Source organism: Sorex araneus, chromosome 8, assembly GCF_027595985.1.
Source record: "Sorex araneus isolate mSorAra2 chromosome 8, mSorAra2.pri, whole genome shotgun sequence".
Lineage (NCBI taxonomy): Eukaryota > Metazoa > Chordata > Mammalia > Eulipotyphla > Soricidae > Sorex > Sorex araneus.
Window position 1 is genome coordinate 26,510,084 of NC_073309.1, and position 27,471 is coordinate 26,537,554.

General features: G+C 40.9%; 1 protein-coding gene across 12 annotated transcripts in view; it reads right to left on the minus strand.

Annotated features, from left to right (window-relative positions):
• Positions 1-723: 723 nt before the first annotated feature.
• The window catches only part of CHD9 (chromodomain helicase DNA binding protein 9), a 230,944-nt gene continuing 204,196 nt past the window's right edge, over positions 724-27,471 (minus strand). For 8 of the 12 annotated variants that reach the window (XM_055145071.1, XM_055145070.1, XM_055145074.1 and 5 more), the window contains 9 exons: positions 24,152-25,057; positions 23,057-23,220; positions 21,192-21,464; positions 20,278-20,446; positions 17,067-17,206; positions 15,848-16,069; positions 9,144-9,272; positions 5,778-5,882; positions 724-4,230 (listed from right to left, as the gene is read on the minus strand). In XM_055145071.1, coding sequence (XP_055001046.1) covers positions 3,352-4,230; positions 5,778-5,882; positions 9,144-9,272; positions 15,848-16,069; positions 17,067-17,206; positions 20,278-20,446; positions 21,192-21,464; positions 23,057-23,220; positions 24,152-25,057 — 2,987 coding nt within the window. In that variant the 3' untranslated portion in view covers positions 724-3,351. The remainder of the gene's footprint in view (positions 4,231-5,777; positions 5,883-9,143; positions 9,273-15,847; positions 16,070-17,066; positions 17,207-20,277; positions 20,447-21,191; positions 21,465-23,056; positions 23,221-24,151; positions 25,058-27,471) is intronic. The other 4 variants (XM_055145077.1, XM_055145080.1, XM_055145078.1 and 1 more) reach the window with 3 other exon arrangements.

Below are 27,471 nucleotides of genomic sequence, written 5' to 3' on the forward strand. Positions count from 1 at the left end.
AGGTTCTCAAAATGGACTGAAGAGGTTAGGTATATGTGAGTTATTTTGGATTTTGCTTTTTAAGGCAGAGGTAAAAAACTGGAGGGGTCGGAGATATAATATAGTGGGCACAGCACTTGCCTGGCACACAGTGTTCCCGAATTCGATGTGGGCAAGCATATGGTCCTCTGAGCTCACAGGATCCCTGAGCAGGGCCAGGATTAAGCCCTGAGCACTGCTGGGTTGTGGCCCAAAGCCCCCTCCCCAAAACTGAGGTAAAAATGTGACTGATACACGATACTGTAAACTGTAATTTCTGTGTTACTGTGATACACTGTGACACTATGAATGTAAAAATACATGATACTGTGAACTGTAATTTCTGCCTTACCACTTTATTTCAGGGGCCAGTGAGATGACAGTACAGTGGGTAGCACCCAGAGTGATTCCTGAGCACAGGCCGATATGGCCCGAAACCAAATTAAAAAGAAAAACAACAAAGTTGTGAACGTGGGCCCGAGGAGACCGTTCATGACCAGCATGTAGGGGAGCCTGAGTTAGATGCGTGGCACTGCACAGCTAGCTCCGAGGCCCCACCCTTTCCACACCGGATGTGAGCCCTATGAAAAAATTCCTCCAAAGTATACTTTCCTTCTAAAGATGAACAACTTACTCCATTTATAACTAAGATGAAAAAAATATATACAATTCAATCAAAAGTATTATCATGTACAGAGGCTGACATCATGGGTAGTCAAAGAATATGTTTAATAAAAAATAATTAAACTTCCATTTGCTCTATAGAACATCATAGAAAGTAATTTAATAAATTACAAATGACTTTTTAAGACGTTTGCTGAACTACAGAAAGCAAATTCAGACTACACAAAACACAACTGGTAAATATTGCAAATGTCCAAAAGGAAAATTGGACTAAGACTTGAATCATGAAACCTGAAACAAGGGCTATAAATACAAGGCAATAACAGCTATAATTCTTTTAGTAACTACCAACACATACTTGGATATCCTTTCAACTGCAACTTTAGTATTATGTAATTCTACTGATTTTTTTTCCTCATAACCCTTAACTTTACACAACCATATTTGCATGTTTTATTTTGTTTTTTATAGCTGATACCTGGACAACTTTCCCTCAATCAATACTAAATAGAAGTGTCTTGAAACCCAAAAGAATGTCTAAAGTTAATATTATTCTTAATGCTTTGAAAAATGCAATTGCCTTATTACATAGAAAGAGAATCACTAAGATGTTAACCAAATTCATTTGACCATAATTAGGAAAATACTTTATCTCATACATTTGATATAAATTAGATTTTAGTGACAACACCGAGGGATATTTTCCCCTTTTTCTTCTTCTTCTTCTTTTTTCTTTTTCAATTTGGGGAAGGAAAGGAATTAAGATCATGAGGGTAGAACCGGAGGGAGGGAAGGAAAATATAGATGGTATTGAAATACTTCACTGGCAAACTAAGTTAACTGTGTTTGAAAAACTTTGGCTATTTCATAGGTGTTCTAGTTAAACAAAAGTGCAATACTGCAAAGGGAAGATACTAAATAGTAAATATATCATTTTCATGATGAAGAATTACTACCCACTTCTGGATGGGTATTAGAGTGACTATTGCTAAGACATTGCATAAAGGACTATCAATTCAAAGTACTAGTTTGGGAAATTACAAAAATCAATACAATCCCAATGAAACTTTCATAATTTTGTAAATACATATAACACTGTCTCTCTAATAAGGAGTTAGTTATTTTTACATACAGAAACATAATTTATTGGTAAAGGTCTTAGAAAATCCAATGTAATTGCTTAATTCATGACAAAGTAACAGTTTTATCAAAACATACTGAAAGTTATTTTTCCCCCTGTGGAGAGAAGTAGGGTTTATTTTCCCCTGTTGATCCCCTCACTAACTCACCACTGGCTTATTAAAGTACCAGTGAAATGTTAAAACTTATCTCTCCTTTGGATGTAGATGATATCTGACATAAAATTCAGTTCTGTTTTAAATATATATGAAGATGAACGTGGACCTCTACCTTGTCAGAATAATAGCAGCTTTAGCAGGAGAAATCATATCACAAATCAAATATCAAACAAATTTTACACGGTAAAGGGTTCTAAGAAATTGATCAGAAGCTCTGGACTTCATTTTTGCTGTTTACATGTATAACGTGTGTACTTTTGATTATTCAAAGTGCATTTTCAAAATGGGTGACTCAGCATGTTTAATATATACTGACTACCCAACACTGATTCCGGGCAACACGTAGTCTGCTTATATCTAGCAACTGAAAATGAATTTAGACTCTCTGCATATTGTTTAATCACTATTCTGTTAATTTTGGATCGATTTCCAGGACATACAACACAAATAGAAACCTACACAAATAAAGCGAACAAACACTTTCTTTTACATGAAGTATGCTGTGTGTAAAGTTCTTTTACAGTGGCATTTCATGAGTTTGCCTTTTCTGAACCCTGGAAACAGACATTACTCATCGGAGACATAATTATTTCTAGTAGGAGGCCAAACTTTTAAAAGTTAAAACTAAGTATGTCTAGAGGGTGCCAAAGTTACATGACACAGGATTATTTTATGACTTGATTTTACTGCGATCAGAGTTAGGCTCAGCAAAAAGCAAGTCATTATTTCTTGCCAGATTAACATGATAGATAGGATGTGTTTAAAAAACCCCTGAAAACAAGTATAGAATTAGAAATGAATGTAAACTTCCTAAACTAACTCAGCTGAGGTAACAGGTAGCCAAATTGGCTGATTGGGAAACTTATTTCTTCTTTAAAACACACTTGTACCTGAATTGGAAACATCAGCAGTGCATCACAACACTAGAGCATTTTCATGTAATTAAAGCAATGGATGGTGACGTAGATTCTACAGCTTTCATGACATTCATTAGCTGCCCAAATTATTGCTGAGTTTTGATCTGTAAATTATAGGTGTCAAGGAGGCTGTAAAACTATATTCAAATTAAATCAGTAATATGCATAAAGTATTCTGTGTTCACTGCAAATATATTAAATATACAACTCTTATTGAGCATAATTTTCATAAAATTAACCCCCAACAAAATTATAATGCCTTTTGTTGTAATTTTACACCTTTATGTATTTGATAGTACATACGAGTTCAGAAACTTATGAATCTTAAGAAATATTACATGCAAAACGTCTCTGAAAGCAGTTTGCACTTCTAAACAAATAACTGAAATGTTCGGTCAGTAAGTTATTGATGCACTCAACACTGGGTATTTACAATTAATAATTAAAGGAAAAAAAATCCAAAATCAGTTCATAATTTAAGTGCAGCCGGGGATTCAGTCTTCATTACTAGAATCTGAATCCTCAGATGATGATGATGTACTATCAGACCCAGATGAAGCATCGGCTTTCTCTGAACCCTCATCTGTGCTGTTTTCATTGAGAGGACTTGGTTCAGTTCCCCTTTTGTCTTCCTGATCTCTGACTCTGGAATCTTCTTCTTTTACTTCGACAGACTTGGAGGAGCCTATCTCATCGTTTTTGTTTTTCTGTACATCAAAAGTATTGGACTGGGACAAAGTTGGAATATGAAGATTAAGGCCTGGAGTGAGAAGCATCCCTGGATAAAGTATATTGGATAGTAACAGCGGGTTAAGAGCTAAGGGGTTGGCAGCCGCAGCTGTGTTTAATGCAGCAGTAGAGGATGTCGCAGGAGAACTTGACACAGAGTTTTCTCCCCCGTTCTCTGCATTTTGGCTCTCTGTCCTTTCTTTTTTGCCCTCCAGCTCCTTAGAGTCATTTCCCTTTTTGTCTTCCGTTCCAGACTCTGCAGGCTTTGTCAAGAGTCCGCCCATGCCCAGCAGATTTGGTAGTCCGGCCATTCCTGACAGCAGCATGGGGAACATTGCAGCAATGTTTTTAGCTTCTCCTCCGGAAGAAAGGCTGGCAGGCATTCCCATCAGCCCCGCGGTCACTTGCAGCGACTGCAAGTTCTGTAGGTTTTGCTGTAAGGCCTGGAGAGTTGGGAGATCCACACCTGGAAGTAAGCCATTGGCCAGCAAAGGACTGCTGGAAACGCTAGAGGCTGTTGCAGCCGCCGCCGCTGCCGCCGCCTTTGCAATTCCGCTCTTAGGCCGTCTCCCTCGCCTGCTTACCTCCTCTCTTACAACAGGACCAGTGAGAATGCGTTCGAACATACTTTCTGGAAGAAATCCCTGGGGGCGGGGGGGAAATGTATTTGTTACTAACAGTCATATTATTAAAATCCTATCAGTAGGTAGGACTTTGTTATACAAATATTCTGTTAAAAACGAGTAATTATTTATAATTACTATTATGGAAAATTCTATCCTGCATGGATGCAGTCAACTGTGAAAGAGATAACACATTTTCATATTGGGGTGGACCGACTGTCCAGCAGGGAGGGTGTTTGCTATTTTTCTGTACAAGCCATATGTGCCCCCAAAACCAAAACAACAACAAACCCAGTTAACAATACCATTATTAGTATAGTTTATGAACATAACACAACCAAAATATTGTCACTGATATAAAATTAGTGAGATATTTTACACTCATTCCCCTCCCCCCCGCCAAACGGAGTCTTCAAAACCCCAAACCGGGGCCAGAGAGAAGGTCAAACAGCTCATGATGCGTATGCCTGGCTTATTCGGAGCCCTGGGTTCAATCCTGGCATGTGCAGTCTCCCTAGCACTGCGCACCTGTTGAGACCCCCCCATCTGCTAAACTGCAAAACCGGTTTTGATTGTTTGTTTTTTACACAAGTGTGTATTTACTGAACAATACATCTTCATTCAGATAACCACACTGCAGGGGCTGGACAGTCACGTGCATGGTGGTCTATGGGAACATCAATTGGTAAGGTAAGCCTGAAGGATTCTCATGGGACTACTTTTAAAATTCTGTTTCACAATGATCATCTTATTCTCTTCAAAAAATCTGTTAGGGTATGCTTGGGGTGTGGCTGTGGGGATCTGGGTTTAATTGCCAGCACCATAAAAAACAAATGGGCAAACAAACAAAAAAAGTACTAGAAGAAAACGTGGGAGCAAAGAAAATATAGCACCATAGCCCTGTCGTTCCGTTGTTCATCGATTTGCTTGAGCGGGCACCAGTAACATCTCCATTGTGAGACTTGTTGTTACTGTTTTTGGTATATTGAATATGTCACAGGCAGCTTGCCAGGCTCTGCCGTGTGGGTGGGATACACTCGATAGCTTGCCGGGCTCTCCAAGAGGGACGGAGGAATCGAACTCAGGTCAGCTGCGTGCAAGGCAAATGCCCTACCCTCTGTGCTATCGCTCCAGTCCTAATTGTGTAGCCTAACTCAATAAATTTCTGCAAAATATGTACCATGCAAAGGAGAAAACATGGGCTGAGAGCATCACAAATTCATGGAGTGTTTTTTTTTTTTTTCGCAGTGTGATAAAAAAGGAGTACAGTTTGTTATGGACAATTGTTAAGCAGAAGTACACTTTCCCACTGAGCCTTGTCCCTGGCCTTGTTGTTTTGTTTTTTTGGACCATCCCTGGCACAGTGAGGGGCTACTGACTAGCACAGTGCTTAGGAGCTGGTGGGATGGCGAGGATCAAACCCAGGCTCCCTCCGGCAGAGCACGTGCTCATGCCCTTTATCTTCCTGACCTTATCCTTTTTTTTTTTTTGGTAACTAAAAGTTTAAGAGTTAATTAAAAGCACTTAATTTCCCAGTGATGTCTGGGTTGGCACTTATGAATACTCACAGATTGCTTAACAACATCGCCCCACTCAGGAGCCACTCCATATTCTGAATTTTCTTTCAGGAATCTACATAGATCTTTCAAAGGGGGAGCAAATGCACCTCCAACCTATAAATGAAAAACAGATGGTTAGGTATCTGAAAACTATGAAACACGAACACATTTAAAATTTTTTATTCTGTGCTGTAGTTTCTTTCCTTAAAGCATGTATTGTCTGACCTCTTGTTGACAGTCTCCTTTATGCTGAACAGAATTATCAGAATCCATCGGGAATATTAATATATAACATAAACATGTGGCAAAGTAAAGTTTAAATGTTTTATAGAGTAACTAGAAATAATTACTATTTACTATGCATTTACTAGGTTTAACAGGAAATATAGCCTAGTTCACACTTGAGTTATGTTAACCTGAACGGAAGATTTCTGAACCCCAGTTTTCTGATTTGTAAAAAATGGGCAACAGCAATACTTTCTTCATAGGGTTTTATGATAAAATGACGCAGTACAAGTAGTTCTTGTTATTATTTCCCAAGTATTATGTTAAGGACTCTACCGATAAGTTATTAGTTTTGTTTTTGTTTTTTTGGGTCCACACCTGGCAGTACTCAGGGCTTACTCCTGACTCTGGGCTCAAGGATCACTTCGGGTGGTGCTTAGGGGACCATATGGGGTGCCAGGGATAGAACCTGGGTCAAAAGTGTGCAAAGCAAACGACCCATCCACTGTACTATCCTTCCCCAAGGACTTTAAATATATAATTTATTTTAATTCTCATTGTATTCTTTTGAGGCAGTATTACTTTTTTTCTTTCACATACATATTTTTGACCACACCTGGCAATGCTCAGAGATTACTCTGGGCTCTGTGCTCAAGGATTACTCCTGGTGGGCTTCATGGACCATATGGGGTGACTGGGATCAAACCTGGGTCAACTGCATGTAAGGCAAATGCCCTACTGCTGTACTACTGCTCCGGCCCCCAGGAAGTCTTACTTTTATCTCACAAATAAAGGACTAAGAGCAGAGAAGTTTTATAAAGTGCAAAGTGAATGTCAGGACCAGCTTTTAAACTAACATGTCAAAGTCCACTGCCTACTCTAAATATTCCTATGGCACGGCTTGGCGTGGCCCTGACGGCCAGGTGTCACTGGGTATGGTCCTGGCTGCCACGAATGTCATCAGTGATGATTCCACAACAGCAGCAACAAGCAACAGGATAAATGGTCTCTTCCAAATTCAATTATTTCTTCTAAGAAATCCAAATGCTTTTGTGTATTTTTATACCAGCAGTGAGGCCATTTAACAAAGTAAATAGAATTAGAAAACATAATTTACCTGAGTTTACTTGTAAGTAAAGGAACTCAGTAAGTAATCTGCCCCTCTGAGAGATTCTCTCTTCTTTTTTTCTTTGTGTGGGCTGAGTTTTGTGTTCAGGAGCCTGGAGGTTGATACCAAGTACCCCTACAGACCCTGAGCACTGCTGGGAGTGACTTCCGAGCACCACTATGTGTGACCCCAAAACCAAAACAAACAAAACAAACCAAAAGAACCCACAAAGAAAAACAAACCCATCAAAACAACTATGAGATACCATCTCACACCACAGAGAATGGCACACATCCAAAAGAACAAAAGCAACCGCTGTTGGAGAGGATGTGGGGAGATGTGGGGAGGAACCCTTCTACACTGTTGGTGGGAATGTCGACTGGTTCAGCCCTTCTGGAAAACAATATGGACGCTTTTCAAAAAATTAGAAATTGAGCTCCCATTCGACCCAGCAATACCACTTCTGGGAATATATCCCGGAGAAGCAAAAAAGTATAGTCGAAATGACATTTGCACTTATATGTTCATCGAAGCACTGTTTACAATAGCCAGAATTTGGAAAAAACCCGAGTGCCCGAGAACAGATGACTGGTTAAAGAAACTTTGGTACATCTACACAATGGAATACTATGCAGCTATTAGAAAAGATGAAGTCATGAATTTTGCATGTAAGTGGATCAACATGGAAAGTATCAAGCTAAGCAAAATGAGTCAGAAAGAGAGAGACAGACATAGAAAGATTGCACTCATCTGTGGAATATAAAATAACAGAGTAGGAGACTAACACCCAAGAATAGTAGAAATAAGTACCAGGAGGTTGGCTCCATGGCTTGGAAGCTGGCCTCACATGCTGGGGGAAAAGGCAGCTCAGATAGAGAAGGGAACATAAACTAAGCTCTGGTTGGAGGACTCACTCGGAAGGGGAGATGCATGCTGAAAGTCGACTATAGATTGAACACGATGGCCACTCAATACCCCTACTGCGGACCACAACACCCAAAAGGAGAGAGAGAGAACAAAAGGGAATACCCTGCCACAGAGGCAGGGAGGGTGGGGGTGGGGGGGATGGGACTGGGAGGTGGGAGGGATACTGGGTTCACTGGTGGTGGAGAATGGACACTGGTAGAGGAAGGAGTGCTCGAACATTGTATGAGGGAAACACAAGTATGAAAATGTGTAAATCTGTTACTGTACCCTCATGGTGACTCACTAATTAATAATAAAAAAAAAAAAACTCCAAAAACAACCAAAACCCGCAAACAAAAAAGCCAGCGGCTAGGAATATGGCTTAGTGGTATATTTCATGCCTTGCACCCATGGGAGGCCTTGGGTTCTAGCTCTAATACCATAAAACCCAAATCAAATTCATAGAAAATCAAAGACAACAAAGCTATAAACTTACATGAATGAGTGTTCTCTGGTTTACTCGGAGAAGCAAGAATGGCTAAATATCTAATCCAGATCATGATAAAAATGACTTGGGAAAATGTGCAGAGCAGTAGTTAGAAAAACCTGACTTACCATCCACCACTCATTAAAGCAAGAAGATGAGCACAACAGGGACCAGTTCTGAAGACTTTTTATGTCTCTTATAAACTTATGCAATATTTTCATTTTCACAGAACATGACACTCGAGGCCTCAGGTTCATTTCTAGCACAGCCCCAAATGCTGCGAGGGACCCCAGGGACGCTGCGGCTGCGTGATCCCTGGGCTCACAACAGAAAACGGAGACTTCTGGCGACTCCTGGAGGCCCTGGTACCACATGCCTCGTGCCCCTGCCGGGCTCCCGCCCTCCCAGCACCACAAGGAGTGTCTTTCACAATTAAAAGAAAAAAATAGTAAGGGACAAGGGAAAAAAATAAATCAAGATCTTTACAATTACTGAATGAAGACCTCTTTGGAGATCTAAAGATTAAGTTAAGATCTAAAGATGTTCAAGACTAACATACATATAAATACACTTAAAAAATATAAAACATATACAAATAAATAAATATTTAAACACACATATATAAAGAGATTAATGTGTATATAAATACCTTTCTGGCATTTCTTCTATTGATCAGCTGGACACGTTCTTCTCCTGTGAGACTGTTGACATCTAGTTTATTGGGGTTTCTGCAACGGTGTCTTTTCTGTTTGGGTCTCCCTTCGTGGAGCTGCACTCTCTGAAATATATAGACAAAGAAATAGCTTTAAAATCTTTATCAGTACAAATAGTACGAATGAGTTGCTCCAAGCAATTTAATCCTATGATAATAAAAAATATAATATTACTACTATCTTTATTTTGTAAATACTATAGTCTTTTATCTTTAATATATAAAATATGTATTATATGGAGACAAGACTATTGAAAATTGTACACTCTAGTTACATTTTAAATATTTAGATGCAAAACATTTAAATAAAAAATACATAACTTTAGTAAATATTACAAGATCTTCTTTTCTTCAACAACTAATATATTAAAACCATTACTTAAGACCATCATAACCATCATTCCCCTGACCCTGAAAGAGACTCCAATCTTTGGGAAAGACAGTAAGGAAAGGGTGCTAAAATCTCAGGGCTGAGTGTAATAGAGACATTACTGGTGCCCGCTTGAGTAAATCAACAATGGGATGACAATGATACAGTGATAGTGTGATCATAATGATCAAAATTATTCTATAAAAACAATTGCAGTTTTTAGATTTTGGTTTTTAGGCCATTCTTGGGAATGTTCAGAGCTTACTGCCGGGATCACCCCTGGCAAGGCTTGGCTGACCACTTGTACTATATACCCTGGTACTACTGCTCTGGCCCAAGAAATTTTTTGGGTGGGGAATGGGGTGGAAGGAGGGTGTGTGGCTATATTTGGCTGTGCTCAGGGCTTACTCCTGGTTCTGTATTCAGAGATCTTGGTGGGTTCTGGGGAGCATATTGTGCGCCAGGAATCAGACGCAGGTCAGCTATGTGTAAGGCAAGCATGTAAAGGAGTAATTCCCCCCACCCCATCTCTCCCTGCCTTATTATTATTATTATTTTGCTTTTTGGGTCACACCCAGTGATGCACAGGGGTTACTCCTGGCTCTTCACTCAGGAATTATTACTGGCGGTGCTCAGGGGACCATATGGGATGCTGGGAATCGAACCCGGGCCGGCCACGTGCAAAGCAAACGCCCTACCCGCTGTGCTATCGCTCCAGCCCCGGCCTGCCTTACTATTATTTAAAAAAATTTTATTGAATCATCATGAGATAGATAATTACAAAGTTGCTTATGATTGAGCTTCAGTTATACAATGCTCCTACAACTTGCTTCTTCACCAGTGCACATTTCCCACCACCCATGTCCCCAATTTCCCTACAGTACGCCCTCCCCCTGGCCTCTCTCCTCTCTCCTCCCTCTTTCCTTCACTCACTTCTCCCTCCTTCTCAGCATTATGGTTTGCAGTACAGGTACTGAAAGGTTATCATGTATATCCCTTTATCTCCTTTCAGCACTCAGTTCCTGCCCAGAGTGATAATTTCCCACTATCGCCCTAGTAAGGAATAATGCTTTACCAAAGGATATGAAATGAGCATGACACAGTTCTTTCCTCAAATACTATCAAAGACAACGGTATCCCAAGAACGTTACCTGAAGTGTTACCCATAATGCTTGAGTAGTTTCTCTACAATGTACATTTCTTCACTTCTTTTTTCCTGATAAATTTCACCCGAAACATCAGATAATCTGTGTTGTGAGACAATCTACAGCTGTGACAGTTGTGCTCATGGTTCTTCTTTCCTTTTCATTTAATAGCCCTTCTATACTCTTTACGATGTTATTCTTTTAAATTATTTTACTTAATATTTTGGGGAGGAGGGATGGGGGTGTCCTCCCAGGCAGTGCTCAAGACACCTTGGTGGAACTCAGCCAAGCAGGCTGGACATTCAATGCCAGGACACAAGGATGCCCAGGACCACCAGGGCGACAGCCTGTGGGGCGCAGGAGGGGAACACCATGTGGTGCTGAGGTATCAACTTTTATGTCCAGCATCCACACACCCCTGACCTCTGAGCTACCTCACTCGCCATATAAGATACTGTTTCACAAATAAAACAAGGCTCGGCGGGTCAACTTTCTTGAGGTCACAGAGCTGGCAAGTGGCAGTAAAAATTCCTTTCCCTAAATCATGCTGCATACCTCTACAACTGTTAGCACGATGTTCGTAGCCATTCTGAACCAATGAGAACAATCTAAGAGATCAAAGCTCTAACTCTCCAGTCCCATCACAGCCTGATGCCAATTTACGTTTTCAATATAGTTAGTGTTATCCCGTTCATCTCTCTACATAATTCTGGCATGTCAGACTACTCACTGCTTTATGAGTATGCCTTACAATTCTATTCTCACTTGCCTCTTCACACTTTATTCCACAATGCTGAACATAGTGAACTCTTTTTATATCTGGAATGTTAAGGGCAGATAGCTTTTTTCAAAGGCAAACACGTAGATTTTCTTTATTTGTACTTAAACTTCTAAACCAACTGGCTGATCACTGATGTTGGTATTACAAAGGAGAAAAAGAAAGGGTCTTTCTGAAAATATGAGATTAATGAGGAAAAAAAGGAGTCTTAATAGAGCAAAAGTGGCAGAGGTAATTTACAGTGTGAGAACACGAGCCAACCTCTATCCTATTCCTGAGATGAGAGTCTAGAATAGAGACCGAGCGAGAATTTCCTCAGATTATCTATGGCAGAGAGATATTGGGCGGCAGCATAGGTTCCCAAACCTCCCATCACCACCCTCCACAAATAGACAGGATATCAAGGCAGAGACCCCAAAGTCTAAATGACAACACCCAAATAATGCAGCCACCAGTCTCACAATCCACCTGTCTCTAAGACTCTCCCAATGACACATTCGTGGAGAGACTAGGGAATATATCCACCATTTGCTGAGTACTAAAATAATTCAGTCTGCTGGATGAGATTCTGAGTCTCCCCAGCGGTTTCCAAGATGCTCTCCAAATCCCTGGCAGGAGAATTCTTCGGGAAAGGCAACAGGGCCTGCAGCTGGGGGTCCTTGGCATAGCGGGGGTAACTGACCGCTCCAGCTCTGCATGCTCCCAGGCTTGACTGCTCCAGGCCGGGCTGTTCCAGGGCTGCCACCCACACTGGGAGGCATAATATAAGCAAATAAAAGCAGGGACAGCTACACTTGTATCAAAACAAATAGCATTCAAGCTAAAGAAAGCAATAAGACAGGATGAACATTATTTAAAGGTTAAGGGATCAATAGGGCAAGTGGATGTAACTCTTATGATAGGATATATGCAGGAGGCACATATATGACGGGGCAGTAAAGCTATAAGTTACTGCTAACAACCTAAAACAGCACGCTGATGAAAACACAGCAGCAGTGGGAGACTGAACTCTCACCACTGAATGACCAACAAAACACAGTATCTTAACAATATGGAAATAGGACCTTCAAAATGAGGACATGGAAGAACTGGGATTGACCAACATATACAGGGTTCCCCATTCACAATAATCTGACCATACTATTTTATTTTTATTTTTTTTTTTGCTTTTCGAATCACACCTGGTGATGCACAGGGGTTACTTCTGGCTCTGCACTCAGGAATTACTCCTGGCGGTGCTCAGGGGACCATATGGGATGCTGGGAATCGAACCCGGGTCGGCTGCATGCAAGGCAAACACCCTACCTGCTGTGCTATCCAGCCCCTGACCATACATTCTTTACCAGTGCACATGGAACATTCTTCAGAAAACTGTACAATAGAGTTCAATTTAAGTATCCAATCTAAGAGATATATATAATACCCATTCAGTGACAAAAATAGCAACCATAACAAGCGCCTTCACCTACCATAATGCCAGGAAAGTAGGAATGGAATTAGGCATAAGAAAAGATTGGGGAAAACTCTATTAATTTGAAACCAATCAACCTACTGACTGCTAAATAACACTGGCTTAAGGATGAAATAAAAGAAACAAAAAGATTATGCTCAACAAATGAAAATAATGAAATAAACTATCAGACACAACAGAAACAGTACTAAAGAGTAAATTCATATCAATAGAGGTTTACATCAGTTAAAAAAATAAAGGGCTCAAACTAATAACCCAATCCGACAACTACAGAAGAAAGGAAGATTTAATTTTGATAGAAAATACTACTTTTGAGGCTGGAGTGTTACGGGAGTGATAGTACACTGGTTAGAGCACTTGCTTAGCATGTGGCTGACCTGGGCTTAATCCCTGGCACCCCACATGGATTCTGGGACCCTGCCAAGGAATCAGGAGGAAGCTCTGAGAACTGTTAGGTGTGGGCCTCCACCCACCAAAATTACCATTACCACCACAGGAAAAGTGTAAGTTCTAGAAGCCTGAATATACTAGCTCATTTCTGCATTTGAAAATTAGGCTTGGACTAATTTTATATAATTGAACCATTTTAGGCACGGTGGTTCTTAATTCTGCAAATGACAGGGTTTCCTGTATATGATGTTCTACTACTTCTCCCTCCTCCAGCATACTCACTTCCCTCTACTCTCCCAGGGTCCCATCCTGTCCATCCCGATACACCCTGCCCTTGGTAAGCTTAGTTCTAGAGATCAGTTCTTGTGTTCTGCTGCCTTTGGTCACAGAACACTATTTCCTCACTATGTTTCTTTATATCCCATAGACAGGAGATCATTCTGTGTATGTTCCTTTCCTTCTGACTAATTCACTCAGCATGAGACTCTCTAAATCTATCCCTGATAGTGGCAAATTGTATGATTATATTGCATTGTGTATATACACTATTTCTTTATTCAGTCATCTCCTCTTTGACACTTGGGGTATTTCCAGATTTGGGCTATTGTAAAAAGCGCTTCAATGAACATAGGAGGAAATGTCTTTTCAGAGTAGTGTTTGAACCCTTGGGGTTGAGGCTAAGAATTTAAATAAAATTTAAAGAGGCAGCGGGGGTGGGGTGGGAGGGCCTGGACAAATAACACATTGGCTTAGAGGACCTGCCTTGGAAGCCAACGGTCTGGTATGTAAGGCCCTGCTCACTGTACCATCTCACCCGCCCCTACAGCAGAGTGCTTTTACCTTTTTTTTCAACCACACTCTTGTTTTAATCTTTTTGTCAACCTGTGTCCCCCTTGTCCTACTGCTTGGCCTCTAAGTTTCATGCCATGATCTCCCATTTAAATAATTTTTACCTGTGACCCCTTTGGAATATCCTGGGGGCTAATGAGGCCATTTGCCTGCAGGCTGAGAAATGCTGGCATAGCAGTTATGCCATAACTCTTTTACAATATGAAGTCCACAGAAATATCAAGAAGACTGACACAATATTTTATATGTCAAGGATAGAAAAATATTTAAAAACAAAATAATGGACTTCTATGAGTAAAAAAAGCTATATGCCCATGAAACAATGAATGAGGACTGGAGAGACAGTCAAGTGGGTAAGGGGCTTGCCTTGCATGTGGCTGACCCAGGTTTGATTCCTGGAACCCAATATGATCCCGAGATCTCCAGGAGCAATCTCTGAGCACCGCTGCCTGTTGCTCCACAAACAACCTGGCCCCTTGCCCCACCCCCAAAAAAAGCCAAAGCAAAAGAAAAGAAATAAACATTTAAGAGCATGATGAGAAGGTAAGTGAAATGTAGTAATTCTCCTTTGGGGGTTGTGGTGAGGGAGTGGGGTTTTGAGCCGCATCAGGCAGTGTTCAGCGCTTACTCTTGGCTCTGTGTTCAGGGCTCCCTCCTGGAGGGGCTTGGGGGCCCATACGCAATGTGAGGGATGAAACTGAGGCAGAGTGTTAAGTGTTTTAACTGCTGTAATTTCTCTCCAGCCTAATTCTCATTTCTAATAAAGTTCACTGTACATCTAAAAAGACATAGAAATTGAAGTTCTATAATATGAAGAAGAGCTTAAGAGTAGTAGATTGGACAAGAATTTAAGACTTTAGGAGCCAGAGGGATAACACAGGAGTTAAGGAGCTTGCTTTGCATGTGGCCAGAATAGGTCTGATTTCTGGCACACTGAGGATTGACCTCTGAGCAGAGTCAAGAGTGAGCACAGGGGGCTGGAGTAATAGCAAAGCGGGTAGGGCGTTTGCCTTGTACTTGGATGATCCGGGTTCGATTACTAGCATCCCATATGGTCCCCTAAGCACCACCAGGGGTAATTCCTCAGTGCAGAGCCAGGAGTGACCCCTGTGCATCGCCGGGTGTGACCCAAAATGCAAAAAAAGACAAGAGTCCTTAAAAAAAAAAAAGAGTGAGCACAGAGCACCACCTGGTATGTCCCCAATATCCCACACCCCACACATAGAATTTAAACAACGTGGCCTTAGATTATTTAACTACAAAAAAAACAAAAATCAGTGTTTCAGTTTCTTTGTAAAATAGCAAAGTCTATCAGTGTTTTTCTATGATTATTACAGCTATTGTAAAGGAGTAGAAATGAGGAAAGGAATTAAAGTGTTATATCTTTACAACCTTCAGTGGTTCTAACACTCTGTATACTGAAGGAGAGTTTTATTGTTAAAATTTACTGAATGAAGAATGAGAAAATGAAATATGACTCCTGTATCCTGTGAAACACTGCAATGATTTTTTTTTCCTGCTAACTTTTCTAGATCTTGGGCAGAACAGATATTTAGCTTATATGAATGAGAATTTATGTTGCATCACTCTAGGTTTCATGAGCCGTGAATATCCTAATATTTATAAGATATCACTTACGGGAATAAAAGCTCCTAAATCTTCCACATAACCTGGGTGCTCCTTAAGCCATTTTTCCAATTCTTTTCTCTTCGGTGCATCATCACCTGCAAGTCTTGTGCCATCTTTAAGATTAATAACTGGAACGGGACTTTCGGCATCAGGAATTCCTTGAGACTGAGTATAGGATAGTGCTGGATTGATCCCTGCAGATATCTGTGAGGTGGTTAAGCCTAAAGCAACCTGTAGAAAAACAACAACAATTTTTTTTTTTTTGCTTTTTTTTGGGTCACACCCGGCGATGCACAGGGGTTACTCCTGGCTCTGCACTCAGGAATTACCCCTGGCGGTGCTCAGGGGACCATATGGGATGCTGGGATTTGAACCCGGGTTGGCCGCGTGCAAGGCAAACACCCTACCCGCTGTGCTATCTCTCCAGCCCCAACAATTTTTTTTAATCCCGTACTTTGTTATTTATGTTTTGATCCAATGAACTGTTAAAAATTCTGTTAAATCAAATAATTTTTTTTCATGGATCTTGGCTAGTATTAGATTCTACTAAGATGTAATACGGCACTGTTGGGAAGGACAAGTGAAAAGAGGCTGCTAAAATCTCAGGGCTAGGATGTATGAAGACGTTACTGGGCCCATATGAGCAAATTGTTGATCAGCGGGATGACAGTGATACAGTGAAGATGTAATAATCTAAAACCATGCAGTATTCTTAAAATTTCCTAATTATTATTACTATTCAAACATTCACAGAGAGAAAATGTACATTTACTAGGACTGAATTTTGTACCCGAGGATCAGTCGTTGCCTTTTTTTTTTTTTTTGCCACACCCAGCTGTGCACAGGGGACCATGTAGTGTTGAGGGTTGAACCTGAGCCTCCCACTTGCAAAGCATGTGCAAAAGTCATTTGGGGTATCTTCCAGTCCCCAGAGCTGTGAATCAATTTTTTCTAGGACTCCCAAGCAGTATTCAGAAGCCCAGGGGCTAATTCCTGGCAATACTGAGCTGATGGGGCAGGTGATTCAATGCCAAGCCAAGAAGATAAGGAGCAGCTTGGGCCCAGGAGTACGGGGGAGGAGCCACTGCGCATCTGGTGGGACTTGTGATCATTTGGTGCTCAAAAGCACCAAACTTTGGGTCTTCGTGCATACAAGGAAGGTGCCACTGGTCCCTAGGCTATCTCTCTGGCCACAGGACCAGCAGTTTCTAAGCACTGCATTACTTACATGATTAGGCGGTTTATTTCTGTTAAAAAAGAGGAGGTCAACACCTTCCACATTCTTCCTCCTTCCCCGTCGTTTTTTGACTATAGGCTGGTTGTCTAATATAACTCCATTGGCACCAAGGGTTGATTGAACGGAAGAACCTAATCAAATAAAAAAAAAAGCATAACAGTTTTTAAATTATATATTATATTCTCTCTCTACACACACACACACACACACACACACACACACACACACACACACACACGGTGTCAGTTCTTATTTGCATACCACACTGCAAGCAATCCAGAAACACTGCTGCTTCTCATTTAAAATCTTGGAAAACTGTCACCTAGGCCTCTTCCACTTTGGTGCTGTTTCTGGGTGACACCCGGAAGGTCTCTGTGGACCCTTATATGGTGCCAGAGATCAAGCCTGGGTCAGCTGCATGCAAGGCAGGTACTTCTATTTTTTCTTTCAGAAATAAATGCTTAATCTATAATTAATGCAAATGACTGAAATTACAAGGACAGATGTTGAGGAGAAATTATGAAAAAGAAACACAAGATAAAAAGGGAGCAGTTAAGACTCCAAGTCAAGGGAAAAAACCCTCAGGTTCCTGATTTTTGTTTACCCTGATGGAGCTGGTGACTATCCATCACATCAGGCTTCTCTCGACTGGGTGTGAGTCCCCAGAGAAGGCTGAGGGTCTCACAAGTGCTATGCTACTGGCCCGCCCCTCTTCCACCTTTGACTTGTCTCCTGTTTCCCCCTTCCCTTGTCTGACTGCTTTCGTAATGGACCACGTGTTACACACCCCCACCTGGCTGTCACAGTCACACATTTAGCTATGGTGACCACCCAAGACCTGCCAGGCACAAAAAAGCAGAGCTGCCAGGACTGTTCAACATGAGGCAAGTGTCCAGGCTGGATTTTCGGTCTTACTATGTCACCCTCTGGGTTCCTGTCCACTCTGCCCCCTGTCATTCCCCAATATTCAGACATCTCTTACATCCCCCTGTAGAGAAAGAAGTATGACTTTCTCCTCACAGGTGTGAGAAAAAAACTTGTCTCCTTGCTTTGAACCCATTAATCCCTACTTTGTTTCTAAAAAAAGCTTGATTGACCTTTACTTCTTGTGTCAAAATATTAAATTAGGTTGACTTTTGGATCTTTTTTTAACTCTCAAAACTTTGAAACATTGGTCTTAATTGTGGTCCTCTTTTTAATATCTAATTTTTAAAATTTTCTAGACTCCATTCCTGTAATAAACGCACCCTTTAGGCATTACTTTTTTTAAAAAAAAGATTACACTATTTACTTGCCAAATTAAACTTTCTCATTCCTTATTTCAGTATGCACTCAATAAAAATATTGATAAAAGTATGAAACAGTTCCATGCCTTTAACATTTTCATACACATATTCATCAAATAACTATACATAAGATAGTATGATGGTTTAAAGAAGAGTAAAACTCAGTTACTGTCTTCAAAGAGCAAGTAATCGTGAACCCCCTTGCTCAAGGAAAATATTAGGCCGGGGAGATAGTATAACGGGTAAGGTGCTTGCCCTCGCACAGGGCTAACCCAGTAACCTCTGGCACCCTTGATGCTTCTTTAAAATAGCAGTTGATAGTAAGAAACACTTTTTTTTTTTTTGGTTTTTGGGTCACACCTGGCGATGCACAGGGGTTACTCCTGGCTCTGCACACAGGAATTACCCCGGTGGTGCCCAGGGGATCATATGGGATGCTGGGATTAGAACCCGGGTTGGCCGCATGCAAGGCAAACGCCCAACCTGCTGTGCTATCGCTCCAGCCCCCAGAAACACATCTTTTATGGAAAACAGTTTTTGGTGGGGGAGGACAGGTCATACCCAGAGGTGCTCAGAGCTTACTTCCGGCTCCGCATTCAGGGATCACTACTGGTGTTGCTTGGGGTACCAGGTGTGCCAAGGGTATGATGCAAGTTGGCTGCATGCACGGCAAGCACCCTGACCGCTGTACTATGACTCCAGCTTTTAAGGAGAACTTTTAAAATAAGTCCTATGGATCCCTTAATTTTCCTTTGCCCTTTGGCTGGCTGTGTAACTAAATCAAGATTGCTGGCTGTTTTCATATCTTAACTGCAAAGGTACCTTAATTCACTCTAGGAAATAACTAAATTGTAATTTATTGGTTGGCTGCATTCAAGGCAAGTGCCTTACCTATTGGCCTATCTCTCTGGCCCCTTCCTTGACTTCTTAATTAAAAAAAAAAAATGAAAAACCAAAACCCCACAAACATAAAAACCTAAAAGAACAATCGAAAAACTATCTTAACTTAATAGTGAGATATTTATAAACATTACTGATTGATTGCATACTAGAATCCAAGGTGGGGGAGGGGCGAGAGAACAAGCAAGATAAAACAAGAAACAAAAGGGAAGAGTTCAGCACCAACTCTGGTCCTACTCAGTTCTGCTATCTTGGAATGGGTGCTTTAATTTTGGAGAAAGAGAGGAAAAGAAAAAAAAAAAGAAATGCTTGAACTTTAAATGTTTAAACTGACAAAACATTTTCCTAGCATTCAAACTCCACACATGAAGTTACTATCTACTCTTTAAAACACACATTAAAAAAATCCCAACAATGATCTGGGGGGGAGAGGGCGCTCGGGACGCAGGGAGGGGAGGGCGCTTGGGGCACAGGGGACATATAGAGTGGTGCTCACGATCGCAATCGTTCCTATGTGACACTGCCAGGGCAACACTGCCGAGGACCAAACCTGGAGTTCCCATATTCAAAGCACGCATTCCGGCCATTCAACTTTAACTCTCTAGCCCCCGATAAATACTTAGATTTAAAATTTTATTGCAGGGACCAGAGATGGTACAGCAGGCAGGGTGCTGCTTGCCTTTCACGCTGCTGACCCGAGTTCAATCCCCAGCAACGTGCTCTGAGTACTGCCAGGAGTGGGTCCTGAGTGCAGAGCCAGGAGCGAGCGCCGAGCATCATTTGGGTATGCTCCCACAACCCCAAGGAAACAAAAAACAACCAAAACAACAACAACAACGAAACAAACATAAAACCCAATCCCCCAAAATGTAAGTATTAATTACTGCACTGACTTAAAAGAGATCCCTACCATCCTGTACAGGGAGGGAAAAAAAGCATTTTTAATCACAAAAGAAAAAGATGTGAAAGTGACAGGGGATGTTTTGTTCTAAGGCAGCTGCTCTGCGCATCTTCACCTGATACTGGCATGGCCTTCGGGAAGGTGGAGAGGCTGGCCTCCGACGCGCTCTGCAGTTCCCGGAGCCTCGTGAGGTACTGCTGCTGGCCTGCAGCGCCGTCGGCACTGTCCAGCGGCCGCTTCTGGGCAAGCCCTTGCTTCTGGAAGGTCAGCTTCAGGCCACCTTCCTGCGAAATGAACACCATTATTGACAAAGACACGATTAAAACACGAGAGTCTGGCTGCAGGATAGCTAGAGAAAATTTTTACTTAGGGAAAAAAGAAGTAAAATGTCCTGAAACTTCATTCATGTTCTCTTCTTGTTCAGAAATCAACTGAAGAAAACATCATTTTGCGGGGGTAAGAACTACGGAAATTTCTTTCTTAAATCTTTGGAAAATAAAGGCCCTACCTCTACTTTCCTGAGCTAAACAAAGTTATGTATTTATTTCAAAAAAATATTACTAGTACATGTGATACTTTCAGCTCCAGACACAAATCTCCTATTCACACGACAGCTGAGAGGATGCAATCTAATCTACGCTTCAGTCACCGACTAATCAGTTTAGCTCAAAAGTAATACTGAAAAATAAAATGTAACTGGCATGCTGAATGTTTCAACCGAAGGTGTACTGACATACCATTCATCTATTATTTAAAAGAACCCAAACAACTAGAAATTGTCAGATTGTTTTAAGAAAGCGTCTTGATCAGCAGGACTATTTTCAGGTCTAGGTAGGGAAACAGTTAATGGTGATCCTCCTAGTAGACTGTTCAAGTTTAATAACCTGGATGTCAAAAAGAAAACAGTCCAAATACCAGAAAACAAGTATGTGAAGGAAGTGAGAGTTAAGAGCAGGCAGCCATTTGCAGGAAAAGCATGCTGCACACCGCAATCGCAATCAGGCCCTAGGGCAATAAAAATAAACATACGTCTTTGATTTTCACTGTAAACTCCTTTTCTCGTACATGCTTCTTCACCTTTGACATCTGTGCTGACTGGTCATGCTCTTCTTTAACACCGGCACCTGGAGGAGTGGGGACACTGGGCTCGCTGTAGTCTGTGGCTGCTCCGGGACTGTCCAGCAGTTTTGTGGTATAGAAAGAGGCCACTGTGTTGGCATCGTAATTTCTTCGAGCTGAAGGCCACTTCCCTTTCAGAACTGTTTGACAAATACTGTCCAACCGGTTGATCATCACCCGATCCTGGAAAAGCATGTAACATCAAAGTTCTACTTTAATAACTAGGCTATGGGGCTGGAGCAATAGCACAGTGGGTAGAGCGTCTGCCTTGCATGTGGTCGACCCGGGTTCGATTCCCAGCATCCCATATGGTCCCCTGAGCACCGCCAGGAGTAATTCCTGAGTGCAGAGCCAGGAGTAACCCCTGTGCACTGCCGAGTATGACCCAAAAAGAAAAAAAAAAAAAAAAAACAAAAAACTAGGCTAGACTTCTGGGGAATGAAAAGGCTCAGAGGTGGGATCGATTTAATGCTGGTATAACTAAGGGGCATTTGGTATGCATACACACCTTCAGATACTTACTAGAATTCTTTAAAATAAACTTTTATTTTAAATTGAGGTACTGTGATTTACAAAGTTGTTCATAGTATCATGATTTACAAAGTCACTCATGATCAAGTTCCAAACATACAATTTCCCACTCCCAGTCCCATAACCAGTATCAGAAATCACTCCTGGCTGGGCTCTGGAACCATATGGGGTTCCAGGGACCGAACCTGGGCCAGCCTTGTGCAAGGCAAGTATCCTAAGCGCTGTTCTGTGGCTCTAGCTTCTGCTGAACAAGAGTTCTTTAAGAAGTTACTCAAATACATATACTCACTGATGAAATTAAGAAAAAAAAATGTATTGCAAAGATACTTTTCTGCAATTTTGTTATGTGTTTTGGGTCAAAAATGGAGGTGCTCAGGGTTTATACCTGGTATTGAGCTTAGGAATCACTCCTGGCAATACTCAGGGGGCCATCTGGGGTGCTGGAGATCAAACCCAGGTCAGTCGCATGCAACGCAAGCACCCTACCCACTATACTATCTTTCCAGCTCCACTATATTCTGTTTTTATAAATATAGAAGTTTTATTAAAAAAATTCAAACTAGGGCCAGGAAGATAACTCAGGAAGAGCTATCTTACATGCCTCCTCCCCACCTACCACCACCAGGCTCCCAGTGGGCCCAAGTACTGCCTGGAGTGACCAGTATTAAAAAAAAAAAATTAAGACAACTTAGGAATAGAGAGAGAGTTGAGGACCTCCCCCATTACCCAATCTCACTTCTAAATGCTAAGTCCTTTGGTATCAATCTATTTTTACTTTGGAAGAACTGTATTAATCTATATTAACTTTTACATGTACATGTACTTAATTTTTTTTTTCTACATTACAACTGGCTACAGAAATTTCTTTTTTTCTCTTTATTTTCCAGTGCCAGGGATCAAACCCAAGGCCTCACATATGCAAGGAAAATGCTCTACAATTAACTACATTCCTGGTCCTTAGTTTATAAAGAAGCACTTGCTTATTAGCTTTTAAGTAAACATAATGCTTTATTCTAAATATTCTGAGGTCATATATTGAGAAATAAGCACAGCTAGGTAGTCAACTTACTTCAGTAATAATGGATATTTTTGATAATATCAAGATATTATCCTACATTTTACAGTGACCTGTTTTTCTACATAATATCTGTTATTAAAATGACAAGTGAAACATGATTTTCTTTGTTAAAAAAGTGATTATCAGATGAAATTCAAAACTGGCTTAACTCAGTTAATTCATTTACCTTTGGCCAATATGAAGCTGCCAGCATATATCCACCTTGTAAGATATAAGCTGACTCTGGTGTCCCATTGTTCATCTGAAAACTGTCCTGGGTCTCATCCTGTGTTGTGCTCAGAGATGCGACACTTTCTTCATCATAAGCTTTCATATGAGGGGTACCTTCTGCTAAGAACAATAACAGTATAAAGAAAGACTGAATAAAACAGTTCTACAAATTGCTTTAAAATTTTAAAGGTCTATTTTTAACAATTTCAAATCTTTACAATTCACCTAGAATACAAAAAAGTATCCATTATTTAAAAAATGAGCATAAAAACTAAAACCATGGTATATTAAGGACTCTAAGGTCAAAGAGTTAAGCAAACATTCCTCTCTGTATACTTGACCGTCAGTTAATTCTTGAGTTTGTTTCCCTGGAAATAAAATGGCTGAGACTGCAATCTGAACAGGGAAGACCACCAGTACCTGACGGGGATAACTGGGATATAATACAGCTTGATGAGGATGACACTTATAACTGGGCATGACCCTATGCTTGCTCTGAAAGTGATGTCTCTGGGATAGATGCTGGCTCCTGGTGGTTTCCAGACACTAAAGTCAGGATGACTCCTGTGTCTATCTGATGCCAATTATTTTCTTTCACTTGACCTTTTGGACTACCACAAGGATATCCATAGCAGAGGACCCATCTACCACTACTTGACTGACAAACTATATATGCTTCCTGTCATTTGAGTAGGGACCTGCCACGCAGAGCCTACGAGAACATGTAGATCTGACTTTTTAACTGAAGAGTCTTTGTGGCTATTACAGAATCCAGACATCTGTTCACTGACAAAGCTGTTCCATAAAAAAAATAAAATTCTGACTATAAGGCAATCACAAAGGAATAAAATTATGCAAAATCTCTATTTTCTAACTTGGAATACTAAACATGGACTGCAGACCATAATTCAAGCTTGCTATTAAACAGTGCTTCTCTAGGGAAAACTTGTAGATATATATTTTTAAACATGCTTAAGTCTCTGAATCTATTGTTTCCATTCTCTGCTTGCAACAGTGTCTGCAAAGTAGCAAATATACTTGAAGCATATACCTCGCTTTTGGACTTCCTCTTCTTCACTGTCACTTTCTTCGGATGAAGATGAAGATGAGGAGGAGGAAGAGGAGGAGGAGGACGAGGATGAAGACGAAGCTGAAGAACAGGAGGAGGATGAAGAAGAACTGGAGCCTGACCGAGAGTGAGAACAAGAGGAGGATGAAGACGAAGATGATGACGATCTGGAAGAACAGGATGATCTCTCAGAATCCGAATCCGAATCTGAACTCGATTCTGATCCTCTTTTGTGGACTTGCTGCTTCTTAGACCCTGGGTTTGGAGTCAGGGGTTCTGTTCTGGCTGCCACCATGCGCCTGTCTGTGTCGCCCTTTCCCCCAGATTTCTGGTCGCCAGTAGCCTGTGGTAAAACGCCATTCTTTGGACTCACAGGCTCGGACTTTATTAATGTCCTGGTTTCCTCAGAAGACATAGATTCTTCTTCAGAAGATGGAGGCTCCTCCTTAAGGTTTTCACTCTTAACTTTCATGTCCTCTAGAATACCTTTAGCATCAAGGAGCCTAGGCAGAGAGGTAAGGGGAGAAGCAGAAAGTGCTACTTGATATTGCTGTAAAAGTGGGGTAGGAGTCCTTGAGTGAGCCATCTTACTTTGACTGTAGTTCCTCTGAGCTGCCATAAATGAGAGTTCAGGGTCACGGAGGATGTGGTAGTCTGTCCGGCTTACCCCATGCTTAGCAGCTCCAATGAGCAAGTCCCTGTCATGAGGGCCACATTCCCACCAAACGGGTAAATCTGGATTTGGATGGCAAAGCTTTAAGCGTTCAAACAACTGTGGATGTCTGAGGGCCTGTTCCCGTACTTTTCTTAGAAGTTCAATACGATACAAAGTCCTAGACGCCCGTTCTTCTGTGATTGGCTGGATTAAAATATTCGGATCTACCAATTCTACATTGGGGCAAGAACAAAAAATGTTAACCTCAGAACTATTGTCACTATATATTTAAAACAAATAATGCAATTTCTATAATACTTTTACTAAATATAAGCATACAGTTTCTAGAATTTCTTTTTAATATTACTAAACAAGGAGGCATATGTAAAAGGTTTGAAAAATAAAAAAAAAAATCAAACTATATAACAATGGCTTTTTGGAAAATAATAGAAAATTTTGTAATGTTCATATTGCCAAGAATTTACTTTCAAGAAATTCTCTACATCCTGTGTCTTTACTAAGCTGTATATTAAAGGATTAAAGCTACTAAATATTATCCATAAACATAAGCCCATTCCTCTCTACTCGTACCAAGGTAACTAGGGAACTACAGTGTACTCAGAAGGGACAAGTGTCAAATACTGGTCAGAGCTCCTAGCTTGAGGGCATTACTTTATGAGGAGAGATGCCTGAAATGAGAAGTCCTAAAACAGAGAGGGAATTAAAACTGGAACTAACACAGGAGCCACCTAAAGGAGAGTCTAATTGTTAACTTTGGAACAAAATGAGAATCACAATAAGTGATAGCATTGGGTTCTAAGATGTAGAATAAAATAAACAACTGTAAGCTGAAACTGACAGGAATAACTGATTAAGCAGATGAGGGAGGGAATAGTTTTTACTTGTAGTACAAATTTATAGTAAAAACTGTCATGGTCAACAGTCAAAAGGTTAAAAAGTTTTAGGACAAAAAGCATATTTCAAGATAATTGTTAACTGCAGGAGAGGATAATTTTATACTGAAAAACAAAAAACAAAAAAACAAAAAACAAAACAGCTTCACCTACTTAAACCATGCAATAAGAGGCAACATCAACAGTAATGACACATTGGCCTAATAAACACCAAGATCTTATGCTTTAGAAAGACTCATCATTCTGCAGTACTCCTGTAAAAATATATAACCTCAATCCAGTCATGGGAAATGCAAACTCTGTACAAACTGAGATTCATGGCAACATCGCTGATCATTAGTTTCAAGGTTATCTTTCATGACAAGAAAAATTTTAAGGAGCACTCACAGACTGTTAACAGGAGGCTAAGGAAAAAGGAAGATAAATACAATGTGGAATGCTGGAACAAAAAAGATCAATGGAAAAACTGATAAGATTGAAACAGATAGTTTAAAGCATTACGCACATATTAATTTCCTGATCTGATAATTATACAATAATGTGGCTATGGAAAACGTTAACTTTATGTGAGGCAGAGAGAAGTTATATGGAAACTCCCTGTATTTTGCAACTTTTCCAAAAGCATAAAAGTAGTTCAAAATAAAAACTTAAAGGAGAACAATAATGGGTTGGGTGCTTGCCTTGCCTGCAGCCAACCTGGGTTCGATCCCTGGCATGTCATATGGTCCCCTGAGCCCTGCCAGGAGTGAACCCTGAGGGCAGTCCCCAGACCACCAAAATGGGACGCTTTCTAATTGAGAGTAATCAAACATTAGCTGCAAATAATGAAAACTGTGGAGCTGGAGAGATAGTACAGTGGGCAGGGTGCTTGCCTTACATGCAGCTGATTGGGTTTAATCCTTGTCACCACATACAGTTCCCTGCACATCGCGAGGAGTAATACCTGGGTGCAGAATCAAGGGTTACCCCTGAACATCACTGGGTTTGTCCCAAAAACCAAGAAAAAAAGGACCATGTAGGAGAAGAAACAATTCCATTCCACTTCCAAGGTATGGGGCCCGGTAACCATACACATCCCACTGGTATGTAAATGTGGTTAGTTTTAGTCCTTTTAATTTGCTACATTTTCAAAAAATTACCAAGATTGTTAGGTCACACTTATTAGGTTATTTAGATCAATGTTTGTAACACAACTATATGACTCCCTAGTGGGCCCCCACAATATTCCAAAGATGCCACAGGAGGTGAAAATTGTGGAAATCAGGGGCCATGGTGTGACACTATGGTGGCATGAGGCGGGGCGGGGGTCAGAGGAAGGAAACAAGGTTAGAAGGGTACCATGGTCAGATAAAGGTCAAAAAACCAATGGGATAGATGAACAGATGATAAACAGAACTTATTAGACCTCCAGGGCATTGAGCAGACTTTCTGGCTTTAGGTGAAAGACAATTATTGAGGCATTAAGGGGATTATAACTGGAGAAGTTTGGGAAACTTTCCAACAAGGAAACAGCATCTGTTGACCAGTATTAGTAATCAGTCCTTTCCCTTTTAAAACCAGAACCAAAGAGGTAGGAGAGATAGTATAGACGGTAAAGTGATTGCCTTGCATGAGATTGGTCTTGGTTTGGTCCCTGGCATCACATGTGGTCCCCAGAAATGATTCCTGAGCATAGAGCCAGAAAAAGCTCTGAGCACTGTTGGGTGTGGCCCAAACACCCCTCTACCCCACAA